Genomic DNA, 20,867 nt, shown 5'->3' on the forward strand with positions numbered 1-20,867 from the left:
ACATTTTTTCTGGTTCTCGATGCATATGAATATATATGTGAAACAACAAATGGGTCAGATGTAGATGCCATGTAGCGTTCATACATCTATAGAGATGTGTCATTTTTTAATTTTCCACGTATGTACTTGGCATGATTTCAAGTGATTTTTCGCTGGTTTGAACTTGACCTTAACTGATGTACACATGCATAGTAAGCAAATTTGACTTCAGTTGAGAAACCAATTTGACATTATTGCACATTTCAAACTTCGTTGATGTCTTACATCTCCAGAATCCATGAGAATTTAGTTTTTCTTCTTGGCTAATATGAATATTTTATATGATTGTCTACTGTTTCTGTTAATGTGTCTGATGTGTTGTCTATAGCTACTTAGGATTGTTGACTACATATTCAAATTGGCCATACATGTAAGTTGAACAAGCCAATCAGTCTAGTAAGAGAATGTGTTCCATAACTCCATTGTGCAGTATTAGGGAGTAGTAAAGTATTTATACAGTTTTCTACATGTCCATGAATAAGCGTTAGAATAAAGCTTTTGTATGCCATCATTTTAAGTTGAGAATAATATCTGCGTGACCTCTTGCTTTTGAGTGTAGGCAATAGATCATGCAGAGAGTGCAACACTGTATGCAAATAGGAGTGTTTGTAAACTGCTCATGGGTGATGGTGAAGGTGCTTTGTCAGATGCTCTCAGGTGCAGAATGCTCCGGCCTGATTGGGTAAAAGCTTGCTACCGTCAAGCTGCAGCTCACATGCTACTCAAGGTAGGTCTAGCTTGCCATTTCATATTGATCTTACAGTCCGGTCACGTTCACTGATTTGCTCTGCGCCCAGGAGTATAAACAAGCATGTGATGCTTTCTTGGATGCACAAAAGTTGGATGCTGAGAATGCTGAAGTTGAGTGTGAACTTCGGTAATCTACTCACTTATGCTTCTCTTTTCAGTGTAATCCCGATACTGCTAGTATGAGTTTAGGTTGGCAACGTGCTTTATTAGTGTTGAGAAGCAGTTGCACACTGGACTATCACGGCAAAAGCCATCAATGCAATTCCTTACAAGCCTCTGAATAACTTCTTTTGTTCGTTTTATGTGCCGCTTCTCTATCGGTCACACCGTAGGGCTGGACCTATGATGTCAGCCCCAGAAAGAGGGATCATATGGTTATTTAGTTGCATATTGAAGGAATCATGTAGTTCATTCCTTATGCTTTTGAATTCGTGCAGGAAGGCTAGGGAACTCATGAAGAATCCTCCTGCTGAAGTTGAGCAGTGAGGCAGGCTGCAACAGGCTGCAACATGTGTCAGTTCTTACTAAAAGTGGAATTTCTTGTCTGGCGAAACACTGAAACGTGTGGCGAATCTTGCATCTTCAGACTCCTAAGGCGATTTTGTACGAGATTTTCTTGTCTGGCCCTTGGATCGTAATGGCCATACGCAGTTCCTTTTCTTTTAGATGAGTATTTTGCAATTCTAGTTACTCGGTCTCCTGTGCAAGACTTGTTATCTTTCATGATCTCTCTGTCTCTCAGGTATACATAACACGGTTTTAGTGTTGGATTATTCATCTGGTTCTTGTGCATTTCCCACAAATAAGAGCATATTTTGGTCGTACCATCATGTGTCTGTCTTTGCGTCCAACCATTTTGATAAAGTGCATATGCAGCTTAGCTCTTTTAGACAGTTATATGGTGCACGACATGATCCCTGACCCCTCTGCGGTTGAAGTTGCTAATATGAGTCATGTTGGCCGGCCTTTGGTGACCGGAGTTGCCATCACCGCCGCAGCCGATGTGCTGTTCGCAGCCGCACCGATTGACACGAACACGACGGTGGGTCAATGGCTGCTAACTGTGGCCTGGTGCAGATGGGAGACAACGCTCAGATAGTCGACATCAGGTCAATGCCTTGTCAGGTCAGGGCGGCCACCGACCGGTCTTGAATTGGGTTGTTGCTGGCAAAGATGGGTGTGGGGCCATGTGACTGAGGGCCGGCCACCAGAGAAATGAGAGTGAGTGGGCAGTGACGAGAGAGAGGAAAGAGAGTTATGAGACGTCTCGTCGTCTCCCATGCTTCCCAATGCATGCTGGTGAGGTACGTGTGGCTTTTGCGGACCTGGCTTAGGAAAAACGACCAATTTGATCGCCCCCTCAGCCTGGCCCGGGAGTGCTTTTAAGGTTCGTGCGGCCTAGAAAATACATGTAGGCCAAGCAACCAAACGCCCAGTTTTTGCATCGTGCGAGCTACCAAGCGTGCCCAAAGAGCAAGCATGAGAGAGGAGGAGAAAGGCGGCGAGTGGCCGGTCTGTGGCGCGGCTATGTCCCGCCTATTGCGCCGCAGAAGCCTGCCTCGCCTATATGGTGCCGCTGGTGGGCTGGCCCAGTAGGACGTGCACGTCATGCTGACATCACCCGTTGTTTTCGGTTTAAATGTTAAATCTATTTCAAATGCATATATTACAAAAACTTAAATTTACTTAAGAAATTAAAGCCCAAAATTTAAAAAATGTTAACATAGTATAAAAATTGTTAGCGTAGTTTTAAAAACTGTTCATAACTTTAATAAAAATGTTCGTGACAATGAAAAAATGTTTCCAGATTTTAAAAAATATATATGCATTTTTTTTGAAAATTTTGTATACAATATAGTAAAAAAATGTCTGTGTAGCATAATTTGTTTTTATACCATCAAAAAATGTAAGTGAAATTTCATTCAAATATTCCCACATTAAATGTGGATGACATTTAAAAAATTCAAAAGTATTTATACAATGTATAAAAAAATGTACAACTTGTATTTACAAAATGTTACCGTGTATTAAAAAAGTGTTTAAAAATATTTATTTTAAAAATATACAATATGTGTTTGAAAGATGTCCAATGTGTATCATAAAAATGTTTCATGTGTGCTCTCAAAATGTACATTGTATACGTAGGAAAAAAGTAGATATGAGTTTCAAAAACATGATAAAACACAAAATAATAAAAAATGAAAGCAAAACAACCAAAGAAAACCAAGAAAGAAGAAAAAAACCAAATATAACAAACAAAGAAAAGGAAAGCCGAGAAAAACCAATGAGAAAACAGAGACAACCAAAGTAAAATAAAAAACAAGCCCAAATAAAATCGTGAAAAGACAAAGCGACCGCGACTACCAGGCTAAATAGGCCAGCCCGTTAGTGGTGGCCCGTCTGGGTACTGGAAAGAAATCGAGCCAGCCTTTGATTTGGAGGCGGATACAAAAGGTAAAAAAAATAGGAGCCTCGGAGAGAATCGAAACTCTGTCTCAATAAAAAAAAAATAAGACGAAGAGGATCGAGGAGCCGTCGGCGAGAACAAGACCTGCGAGCGGAATAATCCTCTCCGATGGCGGCAGCGCTTCGTTCTGCGGCGAGGAAAATCTGCGGTCACGCCTTTGAGCGACCGCAGGCGCTTCTCAGGACGGCCGCTTCAGCTGCCATCAAGGAGGAGCGGGGGCGGCTGCTGCCAGGGATTAGCCATGGCCGAAGCTCACTCCGCCAGTTCACCTCCTCCGAATCACCGAGTGTTCTTAATAATAAGAACAAGGTACGCACGCACTTTCCAGCCCGTGCGAAATTAACAAAATCAGATCTAGGGTTGTTCTTCCCCTTTTCCGCGCTGAGATCCAAATATCATATTAAGGGGCAAAACAAAATTAGTACGTAGTATGTTAACTGGCTAACTATTTTCGGGATACACGATTCTCTTTATTCTTTTTCTCTTCAGTTGTATTCTGCTAATTGCTATAAAAAACATGTTTCTTTTCATTGTGGCTTGGCTGGCTACTCTAATTGTCAGTGAAAATATCAATTTAACGTGACTCCAAAATTTTCCAAATTCTGAATGGATCAACGGAAGAAGCAATAGAAAATCCCGTGTTTTATTGGATTTTTTTTATCACCGTAATTTTTAGGTTGTAGATATAACTGTCTATTTTAACTCTAATCATAACTGCTTACTACAATTGATTATTTTATATTGATTAAAGTGCACTTTGCAGGGTTGTAGATATTTTTCTCAAAGAGGAATGAATGGGCTTATGAAACACAAAGCTTCTTCCAATCATCTGGTTATTAGATGGTGAGTTATACGGATATATGATACATATGTCATGCGATGAATTTATTTAGCCCCTTTGTTGATTTATCACTTATTTAAGGTGAATAACTTTTGAGAATTGAGCTTTGATTGTAAATTTGTTGTGGAATACTATTTAGATTCGCAAAATCGCAGCAATATCAAAGTACTTTTAAATATAGATCAAATCATAGCAATCTTTTATCATATCATCCATTGCTTGAAATGTTGTACGTGATTATACCCTATATTTGAAACACATAATTTCATTCATTGGATTTTTTTTTAAAGTATGAACCGACTCAATAGTTTTTATACAATTTTCCATATTGGATACCCGTTGAACTTTTGTATATTTATTATTTCAATTTAGCATGGTTTGCAAGTAATTTTGCTATTTCCAAGTTTGTAATTTGATTTATAAACTCAGCAAGACCTACAATATTGTTGAGATTTTTTGCAATTCTTGTACCTTATAACTAGGAATGTGCTCACATAATTATGCAATAACTTCCCTTTTTTCCCCAGGTTATCACGCGAGCAGTCATTGAAGTCGCGCTCGTGTAGCTTATTATCAGCCTCCGAAGATAAACCACCTACTTACTTTGTGGCTTCAAGATTTATTTGTTTGGCAATGATGTCTGTGTATATCTTAACACTTTGTCATGTGTCAATTCCCTACTATAAGTCAACCATGAATGTGGTAGAGGATAAGTAGGTTGCCACAGTGTACTTGAACTTGGATGTGTCAGAACTTATGTTCCATTCAGCTTCTACCTTATCTTTGTGTGGAATCCAACAGTATGAACTGGTTTCCCCATCAGGGCTGTCTTTTTTTTTTCTTCGATATATATATAGATTCTATAATCATGTACTTCGGTTTCATGTTTCAATGTTTGTCATTATATGTGTCTTTCTTGCTGAGCGCTATTTGGATGAACTTTTGTTGTATGGTGTGGCAACATGGGCATGAACGGACATTTTAATCTGACCTCGTTCGAGATGCTCAGCTATGTGTGGTCAGTGACAATCGACAGCGTCTCTGTTAAAAAATATTCGTAATTACTAGCAGCATTCCATAATTTGTATCGGGCTGTCCTAGTGTCGCAACCTAGGAAGGACAAACAGTGTCGTCACAGATAAAAACAATGTCGAGCCTTACTTTTTGCAAGTTGCCTTATTTCTGTTTCTTTTAGAGGAAAGATAGCAATTTCAGTCATTGCAGTCCTGTTGCACGAACACTGCTAGATCGCGGTGCCTCAAGATCGTAATTGCTACACTCAAAGGTTACATTGACCTTATACATATTACTTAACCATATGTTCGCCTAATCTATGACAACTGGTGTTTTCTTCATAGCAAAGCACATGAGTTGTGCTATTTTTATAAAATGAGCGAATCTGATAATGTCACTCCGTTTCTGACATTACAACACCAGTATATAATACTTCCTTCGTCCCATAATGTAAGACCATGTTTCACTAGTGTCAAAAGAGGGACGGAGTGAGTGTATATAAGATAAGCAAAGCGGCATCAGGAGGATCTTGTGAAAACGGACGGACCACACAAAAGGCCGGACAATCAATACTAAAATCCTTCATTACAACACCTGCATTGAGCATCACCTTTCCACTGGGATATAAACAGTGCCCAGTATGCCATCCATCAAACAACAATAGGTTGATCCATACAAAATTGCATCTAGGTGCATGCATACTAACATAACATAATCCTGCCTAGTTTCGAATGTCAAAACAGCATGCAACATAGTCAGAACTCAAAGACATCACGCACTGCAATTTGGCCGTTCACAAGTCAGTTTCTTTCCACTGAACATTCCTTCTCACCTTAGCCTATTCGTTCAAGGTGTCTTCTCATCGGCGTTCACACTCCTGGACCCTCTTTTCCAAGTTGACAAGCTTTGCCTTTTCTGCTTCCACATCTCCCTTCAGCTCATTCAACTTCTTGCTGGCCAGGTCCGCCTCTCCCTCCAGCTCATCCAACTTCTTGCTAGCCAGGTCGGCCTCTCCCTTCAGCTCATCCAACTTCTTGCCTGCCAGGTCGGCCTTGTTGTCAGCTCGCACCGCCAGCGTCTCCAACATGTAAAGACTGGTTGGAACAGCAATTGAAGCCGTAACCGCGAACATCAGGTAATATAGGCATGTCTTACGGAACCAGCGAAGCTCCTGCCTGAGTTTCGCCACATCAGCAGCAGTGGCATATCGTTGCTGTAACAAAAGTGAAGTCAAATAATGAACCTAAATAGCAACTTTTGTGTATGTTTATTGCAGATACTTACGTAGTTCCCCCCTGTTCCTGCGGAGTACGTGCGGCATGAGGACTGTGGGAGCAAGCCACACACCTACATTGAAGCAGTTTTAATTATGTCAAACAAGCAAAGCAGAACGTAAGAAATAAAATGTCTTCCTTTAGATTTAGAGTCATAATTAAATGCAGTGTGAGACAGCCAAAAGAGTAGACTCTTTTGCAGATAGAAAATAGTTATTCACCATGCACAAGACTGCAGCAAAATAAAACTATTACAAATATAATTGGTTTTATTGAACAAGATAAGAGTCCTGAACTTAATTATGGTGTTTCAGTCACAAAAAAAAACTTACTTATGGTGCACCCTGCAGCAGTTCAATCACTAAGACAAACAAAAGCTGACAGTCCTAACCAGTAACCATCCAGAGGTAACCAAGACAAGGAAATTCGATACAGGAATGCTTCAGAAATTCGATAGATTTGAATATGATGATTGCGTGGGTTTGCAAGGGGAGAGAGGGTACGCAAGGAAGAAGAAAGCAACTAGTATTATTTTTCCTTCGTTTCTCTCACGTGGTGCATGAAAACAGAGAACAACCGTCGGTTCAAAGTCCACGTAAAGGGACCATGTTACCCTTTTAGGCAAAGAGGTACGTTATAAAATTGAAAACTTTCCTAGGGAGATGTACCAAGCAAACCTCAATTCGATAACTAAATCGAAAGTGGAACTGGAAGTCTGGAACTCATGTACATGGAAACAAATGCGAACCTAGTACCAAAAAACAACAACAAAGCCTTTAGTCCCAAACAAGTTGGGGTAGGCTAAAATCAACCACAGGAAAATCAACCGCAAATCTGAAATGTATATGTATGCAAACTTCATCTTATGCATGTTAACAACCAGCCAAGCATACCTGAACCAAGTTGTCAGCAATGAGAGCAAGACTGAACCAATGCACAAAGACGGATAAGTGATAAAGCATGTAAGCTAGCAAAATAACACAGAACCTCTCCCGGCCCTTGCTCAGCCCCTACATATGGCGTTGGGAAAGGCCACGAAAACGCCAAATTGACACCAGTCCTAACAACAGAGCCACTGGCCGACAACTTGGCCTAGAGGGGCGCCATATTTTTGAGTTCATACAGCGCAATCAAACCCACACAAGTAAGTTCATACAGCGCAATCAACCCCACATAACTTTCAACATCCCAAATAACTCAAAATCATCGTCCAATTACACTGGAAGCCATCTCACCACAACAACCTAACCGACATTTCGAACTAATCACCACCAATAGGCTAACCAGGGAGCCTGCTGCCGCTGAGCAACACACATCAAATTGGAGAAGGGGCGGATGGAGGAAGAGAAGCGTGTGTCCGTACCTTGCGCCTGATGGCTTCCATGCCATGCAGGCTGCTGATGCCGGCCCTTCCCAGACGCGCTGCTTTGGCCAGCCGGCCCGCGCCACCCCAGCTCATCGGAGACATCACCCGAGATAGACGACGTGGCGGAGAAGCAGCCGGCGATGACGCGCTACGGCCGCCGCCCAGAAGCAGCAACCCCTTTCGTGCCCCGCCCAGGCCGGCCGGAGACGCACGTGGCCATCCAGAAACCTTGGTCGGGACTGGGGCAGTCGAGGGGGCGCGGGAGCCGCCACCCAGCACCGGCGCCTTGGCCAGCGGGCCCGCGAGGACGCGGATTTTTTGAGCACCTGCATCCTGGCCCATCTATCCTAGCTCTTCAATATTGCTTTGAGATCTGTGCAACACAACTAACATTTTACATGTAAATTTCTCTTTTTTATTTCTCTCATATAGAACATGCCTTGAATCTCAAACATTGCAGCACAATAAAGCTTCCTAACTAGAACGTGAGATAAAACTTTCATAATTTTTGGCCCGACATAAATTCTAAAAGTAAGATTTTTTAACCAGAAAAATCTTAATTCGTATATTTATATTGGACGAAAAAATCTGAAAGTTTTATTCCAGATTCTAGATAGAAAGCTTTGTTGTGCTGTGGAAGTTTGAAGTTCAAAACATGTTCTATATGAGAGAAACAAAAAAAAGAAATGTGCTTGCACGAATCGCGATGCGAAAAATGAATGGCTAGGATAGACGGGCCTGGGTGCAGGTGTTCTAAAACATATTTTCCAGGCCCGCGACAGCCCGAGGAGCCGACGCCCGTGGATGACCCTTCTCGACCATTGCGCGCTTCCTGATCGTCGGAACCGGAAGCACGCTGCGGTGGCGGGGGCTGGGGTTGGGGACGACGGCGGGTGCCTAGGGTTCTGGACTTCCGGTGGATTGGCTATGTTTTCGAAATGGGTTTTTGCTCGGCGAGAGGGTGAGGAGGCGAGGGACAGCGGAGGGGAGATGCCGAGGGCGAGGGACGCACTAGGCGAGCGGCCTGATCTGGAGTTCTGGACCGTAGGATGTAGGGCGAACGGTCCACGTGGAGAAAAAAAATACTATAAACGCTCCGTAACACTCCCTAACGTCTTTCACTTGGGTTTTCAATGTTTACCTTCAAAAAATATATTCTATGAACAAAATGTTTTTCACATAGTTCACCTCCTCTCTCCCGTCCGGCGGCCTCGGCGGCGGCAAGAGAGGACTGGCCCTGTCTTTCTGTTTTTTTCTCCTTAGGTTTGCCTCCCTAGTGACATCAATAAGGTGGTGGCGGCATCCGATCCGGAGTTGGCGAAGGGCCTGTGAAAGTTTGTGTCCCCAAAATTTTTGGATCTCATCAGATATTGGCACTTGGTGTGTCTTCAAGGAGAGAAAATTGGTTGGCCACTGGTGTGACAATTTTGACATATTCTTCTGTGTTGTTCTCCGGTATCACTAGTAGAAAAAGGGCCATTTGTCCCGGTTCATAAGGGCCATTTGTCTCGGTTGTTGAACCGGGACTAAAGTGTCGTTACTAATGCCCTGGGACTTTAGTCCCGGTTCTTACATGAACCGGGACAGATGGGCCTCCACGTGGCCCGTGCGGCGAGCCCAGGCAGGAGGCCCTTTGGTCCCGGCTGGTGGCACAAACCGGGACCAATAGGCATCCACGCGTCAGCAGCTGGCAGGAGCTGAGGTTTTTTTTTGAAAGGGGGTGTTTTAGGGGTTTTGGGGGGTTAATTTAGGTGTTTCATATATTGTGTTATCTAGCTAATTAATAGAGAGAAGTGTCCTCTCTTATCTCCATGCTTGGTCAACGTACGCTATGTATTATACGTATAGAGAGGACTCGACACGCTAGCTAGTAAGCAAATGAAGGAAACAGAAGATCGTCATGAACATATGCATACAGAGAGAAGTGATATCGACTACCTCTCCTTCTCCGAGAGATTGGTCGAACAACAAGTTCTCGTATATCTATCAGACGCTACTGGCTACATATATACAATATAATTATCTCTTACAATATAATCTCCTAATTATATATGAACTCAGCGTCCACATGGTATTCTCCGTCTTTAGCGATCACGTGGTCAAGGAAGAATGCCGTCAATTCCTCTTGAATTGCTCGCATACGATCTGGTGGTAGGAGTTCATCCCGCATCCGAAAGATCTAATTTGAAGAAGGGGGTCAATACATATATATATGAATAAATGAAACTCAACACAAATGATGGTAATAAAATAAAATTGTGAATATTATTGCTTACGCACTTCATATTGTTCGTCAGAGTAGCCCCGCTCACAGGTCATGTGGCGGATGGACTCGCGAACGTAGTATCCACAGTAATTATTCCCGGCTTCCTGCCACAACCACTTTACAAGAAATAGAGGTCAATTAATCAAACTGATAAGCAAGCATGCTATAAATGGTATTGATGAAACTAGCGCTTGAATCACTAGGAGATGCGCGGAACATGCTAGTAGTACTTATTTTCGGGTGTCTAAATTGCAGCTTCTTCGGCAGTCCCGGAGCTTTTTTGGTGAATTTTCTCTAAACCCTGCCAGACAAAGAAAACAATTACTTGTTATCAGGAAATGAACAAAGTTGCTGATATGGTGCGATAACGATTGATTTAACTTACTTCTCGAGAATTTCAGTCATGTCCGCATACTCCTTAGGATCTTTTAGTCTCGAGTTTAAGACGGTTACTAGTCCCCGCTCAAGCTTAATCTCTAGGAGAATATAGTGGAAGCTGCGCACGCATACATAACTCATCAGTTACATTACTATAACCTGGACTAATAAGGGAAACCGAATATGCACAAGACAGTAACACTCACTTGAAGTTGTAAGGAAAGAGTATTATATCTTTGTTTTCATTTATTACCAACGATCGTAGCAAGTTGGCCTCGGTATCTTCGGCATGAAATTTAACCTCATTTGCATCTATGAGATTTGTGTTAATGAACCCAATATCACCGATTTGTCTTTTCTTCAATTCGGTGATCTTCAATCTGCATAATATAGTGAGGATAATTAAAAATACATGCAATGAAAGAGCTGACCTATATATAGAGACTTAATGACAGAAATAGTACTACTTACAGACAGTAGCAAGTGACCGTTAATTTATCGAGGGCCATTTGATTGAAAAACTGGAAGAACTCCTCAAATGGAACATGCAATAGATCAATTCCAACGAGGTCATGCTCCTCTTTAACGAACAGCGTCAAAGTATTCGTCCCCCCAGACTCTCTGCAGGTTTTCATGTACCAATCATGGAATCTTCGCATCATCGTTGTTAGAGATTTTTCATCTTTGACGAGAGGCTTCCCGTACTCGTATATGTGTTCGTCCACCTCCAAGAAATCATGATGTACATCGTCGGGTAGGTAATCTCCAAGATTGCTATAACCGGGCACCATCCTCGGATCATTAGCGACGATGTCGCTAGACACCTTGAGCGGGGGGCACGATTGGTCCGCTTGTTCGCCGAGCTGGGCAATTTGTTTCCCAGCTCGTCGTTCTGCTAACCTTTGATCACTGATAGTACTTCCCGACCGCTTCGCTTCGAGAAATGACTTTTCAATAATGCGGTCATAGTTGGCTTTCGGCAGAGACTTTGGTGGTTTCTTCAGGGCAGCCAGAGTGCGGTTCGCTTTCACCGGATCTATCTTCTCCTTCGGAGGTGGATGTTTCTTTGTTTTCACCCCTTCAAAGAAGTTCGTCACTTCGGCTCGCACGATATTCTCTTTTTCCTCCACGGTCCTCTCGTATGGTAACTTCGGCGGAGTCTTCAGAGAAGGACCATATCTGTATTGCCTCCCGCCGGAGCAGACGGAGCGGCTGCGGCTGTCTTCTTTCGTGCTTGCTTACGAAGCAGAGGAGAAGGACTACGACGCGCCGGAGCAGCCGGGGCGGCGGCGGGTCTCTTCCGCCTTGCTGGCGAGGCAGAGAAGGAGGAGGTTGGCTGCTCGGGCGCACCGGCGCAGGCGGAGAAGGAGGCAGAGTGCCGCCACGCGCCGGAGAAGGAGGCTGAGTGCCCTGATCACTCGCCGGAGGAGGAGGCGGAGGCGGAGTGCCCTGACTCGTCGTCGTCGTCGGAGGAGGCGGAGGCGTCCAGTTCGGAAGGTTGATGAGCTCCTTCCGCCATAGGCATGGAGTCTTCAGACAAGAACCCAGCCGAGTCTCCCCGTCACCCGTAGGGTGGTCAAGCGCGAGGCCCTCAAATCCTTCTGTGATTTCATCCACCATCACCCTAGCATATCCTTCTGGAATCGGCCGGCAGTGAAAAGTTGCGCCAGGTTCAGGAGGTGCAACAGAGCCAACGGCCGCCTTGACTTTCAAATTCATCCACTGCGTCATAAGGTGGCAATGCTGAGACTCCGTGATAGCATCCACGGGGTAGCTAGCAGGAGCCGTGAAGACAGGCTCCTGAAGCAGCTCCGTGGAAGCCACGCTGCTTCTCCGCTGAGATGGCGGGGTAGCTTCGGGTGTAGCTTCGGCAGGTCGCGTGCTGCGAACTACGTCTCGTTCCTCTAGCGCTTGTACCCTTGCGTGCAGCGCCTGTAGTTGGGTCAACTCCTTTTTCTTCTTCCTCTCCCAGCGTTTGTAACCGCCTGCGTCGGGAAATCCAGTCTTCCACGAAAGGGAGCCTGGCATGCCTCGTGTCCGTCCGGGGTGCTCAGGATTCCCGAGGGCCTCTGTGAGCTCGTCGTTCTCTCTGTCCGGAATGAATGTCCCTTGCTGCGCTTTTTCAATATACTCCTGAAGCTTCTCGATGGGTGTGTTCAGCTGCTCGTTGGTCCAAACGCACTTCCCTGTTACAGGGTCCAATTTTCCCCCAACCCCGAAGAACCAAGTCCTGCAACGGTCTGGCCAGCGTCGCATCTCTGGTTCGATCCCTTTATCAATGAGTTCATTCTCAGCCTTGTCCCACAACGGTCGGGCTTTCAGGTAGCCACCTGACCCCGTGCGATGGTGATGCTTCTTCTTTGCAGCATTTTTCTTGTTTGTCTCTGACATCTTCGCTGCTCTCTCAGATTTCTTTTTGGTGACAAATGCGGGCCACTGATCTTTGATCTTCTCAAATTGGCCGATGAATTCTGGAGTCTTGTCTTGGTCGACAAACGATGATTTCAGCTCATTCTTCCACCTCCTGAATAGCTCAGCCATCTTCTTAAGAGCATAAGCCTTGATCATTGGCTTTTTAACTGGATTCTCCGGATCCTCCTCTGGCGGGAAGGTGAAATTTTCCTGCAGCGCGGTCCAAAGATCAGCTTTCTGCCTATCGCTGACATAAGACACCTGAGAGTCTTTGTCCTTAGGCTTCAACCATTGCTCGATGCTGATCGGGATCATGTCCCTAACTAGAACCCCGCACTGAGCATTAAATTTTTGCTTGGTCCGGAGGGGTTCAATCGGTTGGCTAGCGCGATCAATTTCGATGATCGTGTACCTTTCATCCGCGCGCAACTTTCTCTTCTGGCCTCGTCTCGTTACCGAAGTGTTGCTCGATCCGGAGGGCTAGAAAAGAAGAAAAAGAAGAGAGTTAATATGTGTACATACCAAAAACAATTAATGCATCAATTAGCTATAGTCAGCACATGCTTAATTAATTAATATATATACCTGGCCGGACTCCGTTCGGTCATCGAAGCCGTCATCACGGTGTCCTTCCTCCTCCATTGTTTGATCATCGTCGTAGCCTGCTTCTTCATCCTGTCTTTACAGACCATCGGTGCATGTGTCGTTGAGAAACGACAAGACGGCATCACTTCCGTGTGCGATTATCTCCCCCAACACAGCTTCTTTTGCTTCGTCTCGGGGGTGCGGATACATAGTTTCTGCAAATATTTACAACATGACAATTATTATTCAAACATGACAGATGGATATATTAGTGGCAAACGTAGAACTAGCTAGCTAAGCATAATAAGGAATCATATTAGTGGCCTGGCCTCGACGCTTCTCTAGGGTTTGGGGTGGCTCGACAACGCTTCAAGGTTTGGGGTGGCCTCAACAACGCTTCAAGGGTTCGGGGTGGCCTCGACGACAACGCTCTTTTAACTTGGTAAATTTGGGTGGCCTCAAGAGAGTTTGTCGATCGGGTAGGGGCGCGGCGGGAGGGGGTAGGAGACCGACATCATTTTTTTCTAGGGTTTGGGTGTCCTCGAGAGTTTTGGTCGAGCGAGAGGGCCGGGGGGTGCTCCCGACGTCCCCCTCACTTCAACAAAGAACTACCTTAAAAAAAGACTTGCTTCGCCGCGGGTGCTCGATCGGTGCGACGTGGAGTCGGTGGAAACACTTAATGAAAATGCGGTGGTGGCCGGGCCGGGCGGTTTTCTTTTCCTTCTTCATTTTTTCCATTGTTTTTTCTTATATGTTTGTTTTCGTTTTCATTCTACATTTTCGTACATATGAAAAAAATAAAGTTTCTATACAAAAGTGCACAATTTTTATGAACAAATTACAACATCTAAATTAACTATACATCTAAATAAATATAACTATACATCTGAAATTTTCCTAATCTTAAAACTAAACTAAACATAAACTAAAATAATCTAAAAAACATCTAAAAAAACATCTAAAAATATCTAAAAATCTAATGGCTAGCACGGCGGAGGGGCCGGCGCCGGCGCCGGCGGGGCAGGGCAGGGGTGCAGGGGCGCGGGACACGGGAGGGGCGCGGGAGCAGGCTGGTGCTCACAGGGGGCGGCGGGGCACGGTGGGCGGCGCGTCGGGGCCGGCAGGGGCGCGAGGGTCGACGCCGTTGTCGGGGCAAAGGGCGTCAGCGGCGGCGGCGGCGACGTTGAGCAGCCTGACGGCGTCGGTGGCGGCGGCGACGGCGACGTCGAGCAGCCTGACGGCGTCGATGGCAGCGGCGACGGCAAGGTGGAGCAGGGGCGTCGGGCGACGACGGCGAGGAGGAGCAGGGGCGTCGGGGGAAGAAGTGATGGATTTGGTTGAAACTGCTAAGTGTTTTCTTATATACCCAGGGCATTGGCACCGGTTCGTGGCACCAACCGGGACCAATGCCCCCTTTAGTCCCGGTTGGTGCCTCCAACCGGGACCAAATGTCTCTTTTCAGCAGCCCAAAGGGCGGGAAGCAGAGGCCTTTGGTCCCGGTTGGTGGCACCAACCGGGACTAAAGGGGTGCATTGGTACCGGTTCGTGGCACGAACCGGTACCAATGCACCCCTTTAGTCCCGGTTGGTGCCACCAACCGGGACCAAAGGCCTTGCACAGCGGGGTGGTGGTGGGAGTTTAGTCCCACCTTGCTAGTTGAGAGGGGCGCGCAGTGGTTTATAAGCCCCACTGCCGCACCCCTCTCGAGCTCCTCTCCATTGCAGGCTTACGGGCCTAATTGTGCTGCTATGCCTGATGGGCCTACTTGGCCTTCTGCGGGCCTGAATCCTGGCCCATGGATGGGTTTCTAGTTGTATTCACACCGTGGTGGCCTAGCAGGTGGCAATTTTTTATTTTTTTCTCAGTTTTTTGTTTTCTTTTTTGCTTTATTTTTTTGTTTTGTTTCTACTTACAACAAAATACTTATTTATTTTATTTTATTTTGTTTCTAATTACTTATTTATTTTATTTACGATAATTCTTTTTGCTATTAAAGTTTCTAACAAAAAAAGCTCTTTACGAAAATTCTTTTTGCTTTTAATGATTTTGAACAGAAAATACTTTGATAATTTTAGTTGCATCAATTTTATATAATTTTAGTTTCATAAATTTTAGAGGTTGCTTATAATGTTTTGAACAGAAAATACTTTGATAATTTTAGTTTCATAAATTTTATTTATGTTATTAAAGTTTATTTTATTTTGTTTCTACTTATATATTTTATTAAAGTTTATATTATTTTGTTTCAAATTACTTATTTATTTTATTTTATGATAATGCTTTTTGCTATTAAATTTTCATGCGTTTACTGATTATTTTGAGCTATAAGACCCTGAAATTGAAAAGCATTTCAAATGAAATCTGAAAAGGTTAAAAGTTGGCATAGTATCATCATTTCACCCAAATAGCTTGTGCAAGAAAGTAGAGAGTGTTACGGCAAAAATTGGATGCACTTCGTGTACAAAACGGACAATCTCTTTCAAAGTATCAGGGTTTCATACGGAAACTCGTCTGTTACAAAGGGATTTCATTTTTTTGAACTTATTTGAACTCCATAGTTTTTCCGTGTTCAAAATGCACCATTCAAAGCCACATCATCAATTTTCAACCCTTTCTGACTTCATTTGTTATTTTTCATGCATTTACTGATTTTTTCCAGCTATAAGACCCTAAAATTGAAAAGCACTACAAATGAACTCTGAAAAGGTTGAAAGTTGGCCTGGTATCATCATTTCACCCATATAGCATGTGCAAGAAAGTAGAGAGGCTTACGGAAAAAACTGGATGCACTTCGTGTACAAAATGGACAATTTCTTTCGAAGTATCAGGGTTTCATATGGAAACTCGTCTGTTACAAAGGGATTTCATTTTTTTGAACTTATTTGAACTCCATAGTTTTTCTGTGTTCAAAATGCACCATTCAAAGCCACATCATCAATTTTCAACCCTTTCTGACTTCATTTGTTATTTTTCATGCATTTACTGATTTTTTCAGCTATAAGACCCTGAAATTGAAAAGCACTACAAATGAACTCTGAAAAGGTTGAAAGTTGGCATGGTATCATCATTTCACCCACATAGCATGTGCAAGAAAGTAGAGAGGCTTACGGCAAAAACTGGATGCACTTCGTGTACAAAACGGACAATCTCTTTCGAAGTATTAAGGTTTCATATGGAAACTCGTCTGTTACAAAGGGATTTCATTTTTTTGAACTTATTTGAACTCCATTGTTTTTCCGTGTTCAAAATGCACCATTGAAAGTCACATCATCAATTTTCAACCCTTTCTGACTTCATTTGTTATTTTTCATGCATTTACTGATTTTTTTTTCAGCTATAAGACCCTGAAATTGAAAAGCACTACAAATGAACTCTGAAAAGGTTGAAAGTTGGCATGGGATCATCATTTCACCCACATAGCATGTGCAAGAAAGTAGAGAGGCTTACGAAAAAACTGGATGCACTTCGTGTACAAAACGGACAATCTCTTTCGAAGTATCAGGGTTTCATACGGAAACTCGTCTGTTACAAAGGGATTTCATTTTTTTGAACTTATTTGAACTCCATAGTTTTTCTGTGTTCAAAATGCACCATTCAAAGCCACATCATCAATTTTCAACCCTTTCTGACTTCATTTGTTATTTTTCATGCATTTACTAATTTTTTCAGCTATAAGACCCTGAAATTGAAAAGCACTACAAATGAACATGGATAGATAAGTGACCAAATTAATAGTAGTTCATCATCACATTAAAACCAAAGTACATACATAGTTCAAATTGAACAACATATAGCTCTCCAGAGCATCTAGTTGAACCATACATTGAAACAATAAAAACCTTTCAATGCAACAACAAATGCGATCATAATCACAACTAAGGTAACAATTGATCCAACGGCATAATGATACCAAGCCTCGGTATGAATGGCATATTTTCTAATCTTTCTAATCTTCAACCGCATTGCATCCATCTTGATCTTGTGATCATCGAAGACATCCGCAACATGCAACTCCAATATCATCTTCTCCTCCTCAATTTTTTTATTTTTTCCTTCAAGTAATTGTTTTCTTCTTCAACTAAATTTAACCTCTCGACAATAGGGTCGGTTGGAATTTCCGGTTCAACCACCTCCTACATAAATAAAATCTATGTCACGTTGGTTGGCATAATTGTCATAAACAATAAATGAACCAAATAGTTATAAAAAGATAATATATACCACATTCGAATCATAGACAGGACGAGGGCCGACGCGGGCGGATACCAGAACCATCGCACTATATAATAACAAGGAATAATAAAAGTAAGAAAATTAGACAAGTATCTATCTCAAGTAAGAATTTTTTCTTTTAGAAAGAAGATAAGAACAAGAGGCTCACCACGGTGGTGCCGGCGACGAGAACGGCGCTGGCGATCGACGGCGGTGAAGACGGGGACGGGACGTGACGGACCGCTAAACCTAGAAAAATCTCGGGGAAAATAGAGCTCGGAGGTCGAGTTTTAAGAGAAGAAATATTAACTAGTGTGGCTCGGACATTTCATCGAACACCTCATGTGCATAGGAGGTGAGCTAGAGCATCCAAATGCCCTCCCCTCGCCGGCCAGCAAAAAACAGAGCAGTGTGGAGTGCTCTGCTCGCCGGCGATGGGCTATATATACGCAACTCATTTGTCCCGGTTCGTGGCTGGAACCGGGACCAATGGATGTGGGCCAGGAGCGAGGCCCATTGGTCCCGGTTCGTGCCTAGAACTGGGACAAATGGGTCCAGACGAACCAGGACCAAAGCCCACGAGGCCCCGGCCGGCCACCTGGGCTCACGAACCGAGACGAATGCACCCATTGGTCCCGGTTCGTATAAGAACCGGGACTAATGGGCTGGCCAGGCCCGAACGAAAGCCCCTTTTTCTACTAGTGTATGGTCCTCCAACCCTCTGGACCAATGATGATGGATTGCAAGCCTTTTTTTGTGTGGGGTGATACTCCAATCGATGTTTCTTCAACGACTTCAAGATCTTGTCTTAAGGGGCGAATGATTATTGTGGTATTTAAAGTCTGGTATAGCAAAGGTGTTTGCAGATGCCCATTTTCTTTACTGTTAATTCAGTACAATTTTCAATCTCAAATAGGCGACATACTAGAGAAAGAAGGTTGATATGTTTTGCAATGTGATTTTATTTTGTATTGATCGATCTGGCGTCCAGTTGTCTTTTAGTTGTGCTGGCTATTATTATAAATATAAGATATAAGATGGCCTTGATGTCTCTTATAAAATATTTATCACATAGTTCACCTCTATATACACACGTGGAAACATTTTAAGGATTAGGAACCAGCGCATGGTTGACTACTGCAAGTCATATTTCCTCAGATTTCCGCATGGATGTGAGTTCATGGCCGCATTCAAGTGGTAGACGAACTTCTAGGGGATTAGATCATTTGCCTCACTTTACATAGTGATCGGAAGTTTTTCTCGTAAAAAATTCTCGGGGGAGAGGGGTGTCGGTTCTATATCCGGCGTATCTCGTAGTAGGGGTCCTAAGCTAGGCGTCTTGGAGCGATGGTAACATGGACACGGGATTTTACCCAGCTTCGGGCTCTCTCGAAGAGATAATACCCTACATGCTGCTTTTGATGGTATTCATATGGGGTGTAGTACAGAGTACATGTATCTACCACGAGATAGTAGTAATGAATATGAGATTGTCCATCGGCTAGCCTGGCCTCGGTTTATATAACACACCGGAGGCCTAGGGTTTTGGAGAGTCCTTGGCTTGAGCGCCAAGTCTTGTGGAGTCTTCCTTGTATGCGGCATGGGCTGTCCGAACTGGCCCAATAGTGAACCGACACGGGGATCCTCGGCCCGATCCAGCTGGTCGGGAGACGACGTGGTGAGTACCCCCTAGTCCAGGACACCGTCAGTAGCCCCCTGAACCGGTCTTCAAGTTGGGGACGCTCCTCAATTCTTCCGAACTGTTCTTCATCTTCGGTCGTCGGTCTTCAAAACTGGTTCAACAAATCTTCTCATCTTCAATCTTGAGGATCGCCGAAGAGAATCCGAAGAGTTTACACGTCGGGTATCCGAGGAGCCCCTTTAAGTTATCGGCCTTTATCAATGCCTTGTTAATTTTACTCCCACCTCGGGTTTGAAGTGTTTCCCGTGCGGCGGTGTTCTCTTGCGTCCGAGCTCCAACGCCGGACTGCATTCGAGGTATCTTTTGCAGTCGAGCACCAACGCCGGACTGTATCCGAGCTCCAACGCCGGACTGTATCCGAGGTGTTATAGATCACCTTGGCTTGAAGAAGTTTTAAAGGAGGTTAGCCAAGCTTAATGCCGGATAGGTCCAGATGGTACCTATTGTTGTCCGAAGATGCGTTCGCCCATAGTTCGGTCAAGACGAACACTAAGTACTTTAAATTTTATGTATTTAATAGGCAATGCAGTAGCCCCCAAGACACTGGTCGGGTGGCAACACCAGATCAGGGGATCGATGTGCCCCTGTAATATTTGTAAATAATAAGCGTGAAGCCCAGTAGCCCCCGAGCCTTAATGTTGGCATGGGTGGCCGAATTAAGGATCGATATCCGTTTGACAGAAAATGTTGTTGTGTTTAACACAAACTTCTTGGAAAGAGAATAAAGATCTCAAAAAGGAGTTAAAGCTAACGAAAGTTGAGCTCACCAAGTTTGGCCTTAAGGGGCTTAATAGGAAATCAATGCCAATAGGGAACTATGAGAGCGTTATGTCAGCTGATCGGTTGTCTCAAAGAGACTGTGCCATTGACTCTTTAAAAGATTGGCTGCGAGAAAATTGATTTTTGCTCACAATTTAAGTGTAATGACTCTATGTACCTAAGTACTTTACATCATTAATGCTCGGATCCGTATTGTGCAAAACTTTGTTGACCGACCATCGACTTCAACCTCTTCGGCCAGTAGCCGAGGAGTTTTTTTCCTACTTTATAAAGCCGTTATAAGGGCAAAGATTTATGGAAAACAAGGCAATCCGGCCATACGGGTTTATAAACAAAGGTACACGGAGAGATATATGTTATATTACGTTTTAACATAACAAACATCTTCCAAAGAAAATAGTCCCGCTATCGGTTCCTTTCTTTGGGTCGTCATGCTTATCATGATCATGAAACCTCACCTCCGATCAATGTGGGAGGAAAATATTGAGGATTCAGTTCGGGGAAAGTTCCCGAACTCTATGGTATTAATGAACCAAAATTTTCACTTCCGTCGTTGCCGACCAATGTGATCCTTTAAGATTGGTAGCTTTCGGCTTCACCCAGTCTGAGGTACTAACTCGGATGACCCGGTAGTAACAATCACAGAGGTGCTCCCTTTACCGCCTAGCCGAACAATCGGGAACGTAGGGGTAAGCACAGGAGCCAGGCAACCCAGCTTGGCCAAAATCTTAAGTCAAATTGATGCATATGTATGGCATTATAACGATGATTACGGAAGGCA

At 43.9% G+C, this 20,867-nt stretch overlaps 1 protein-coding gene across 1 annotated transcript; it reads left to right on the top strand.

Moving 5' to 3' along the window:
- Positions 1-3,255: 3,255 nt before the first annotated feature.
- LOC123074208 (uncharacterized) lies at positions 3,256-4,945 on the top strand. Its single transcript, XM_044497104.1, has 3 exons — positions 3,256-3,565; positions 4,020-4,099; positions 4,625-4,945. Exons 1-3 carry the CDS (start codon positions 3,365-3,367, stop codon positions 4,812-4,814), a joined length of 471 nt encoding a protein of 156 aa, XP_044353039.1. The 5' UTR covers positions 3,256-3,364; the 3' UTR covers positions 4,815-4,945.
- Positions 4,946-20,867: the final 15,922 nt, after the last annotated feature.

This window comes from Triticum aestivum, chromosome 3D (genome assembly GCF_018294505.1).
Source record: "Triticum aestivum cultivar Chinese Spring chromosome 3D, IWGSC CS RefSeq v2.1, whole genome shotgun sequence".
NCBI lineage: Eukaryota > Viridiplantae > Streptophyta > Magnoliopsida > Poales > Poaceae > Triticum > Triticum aestivum.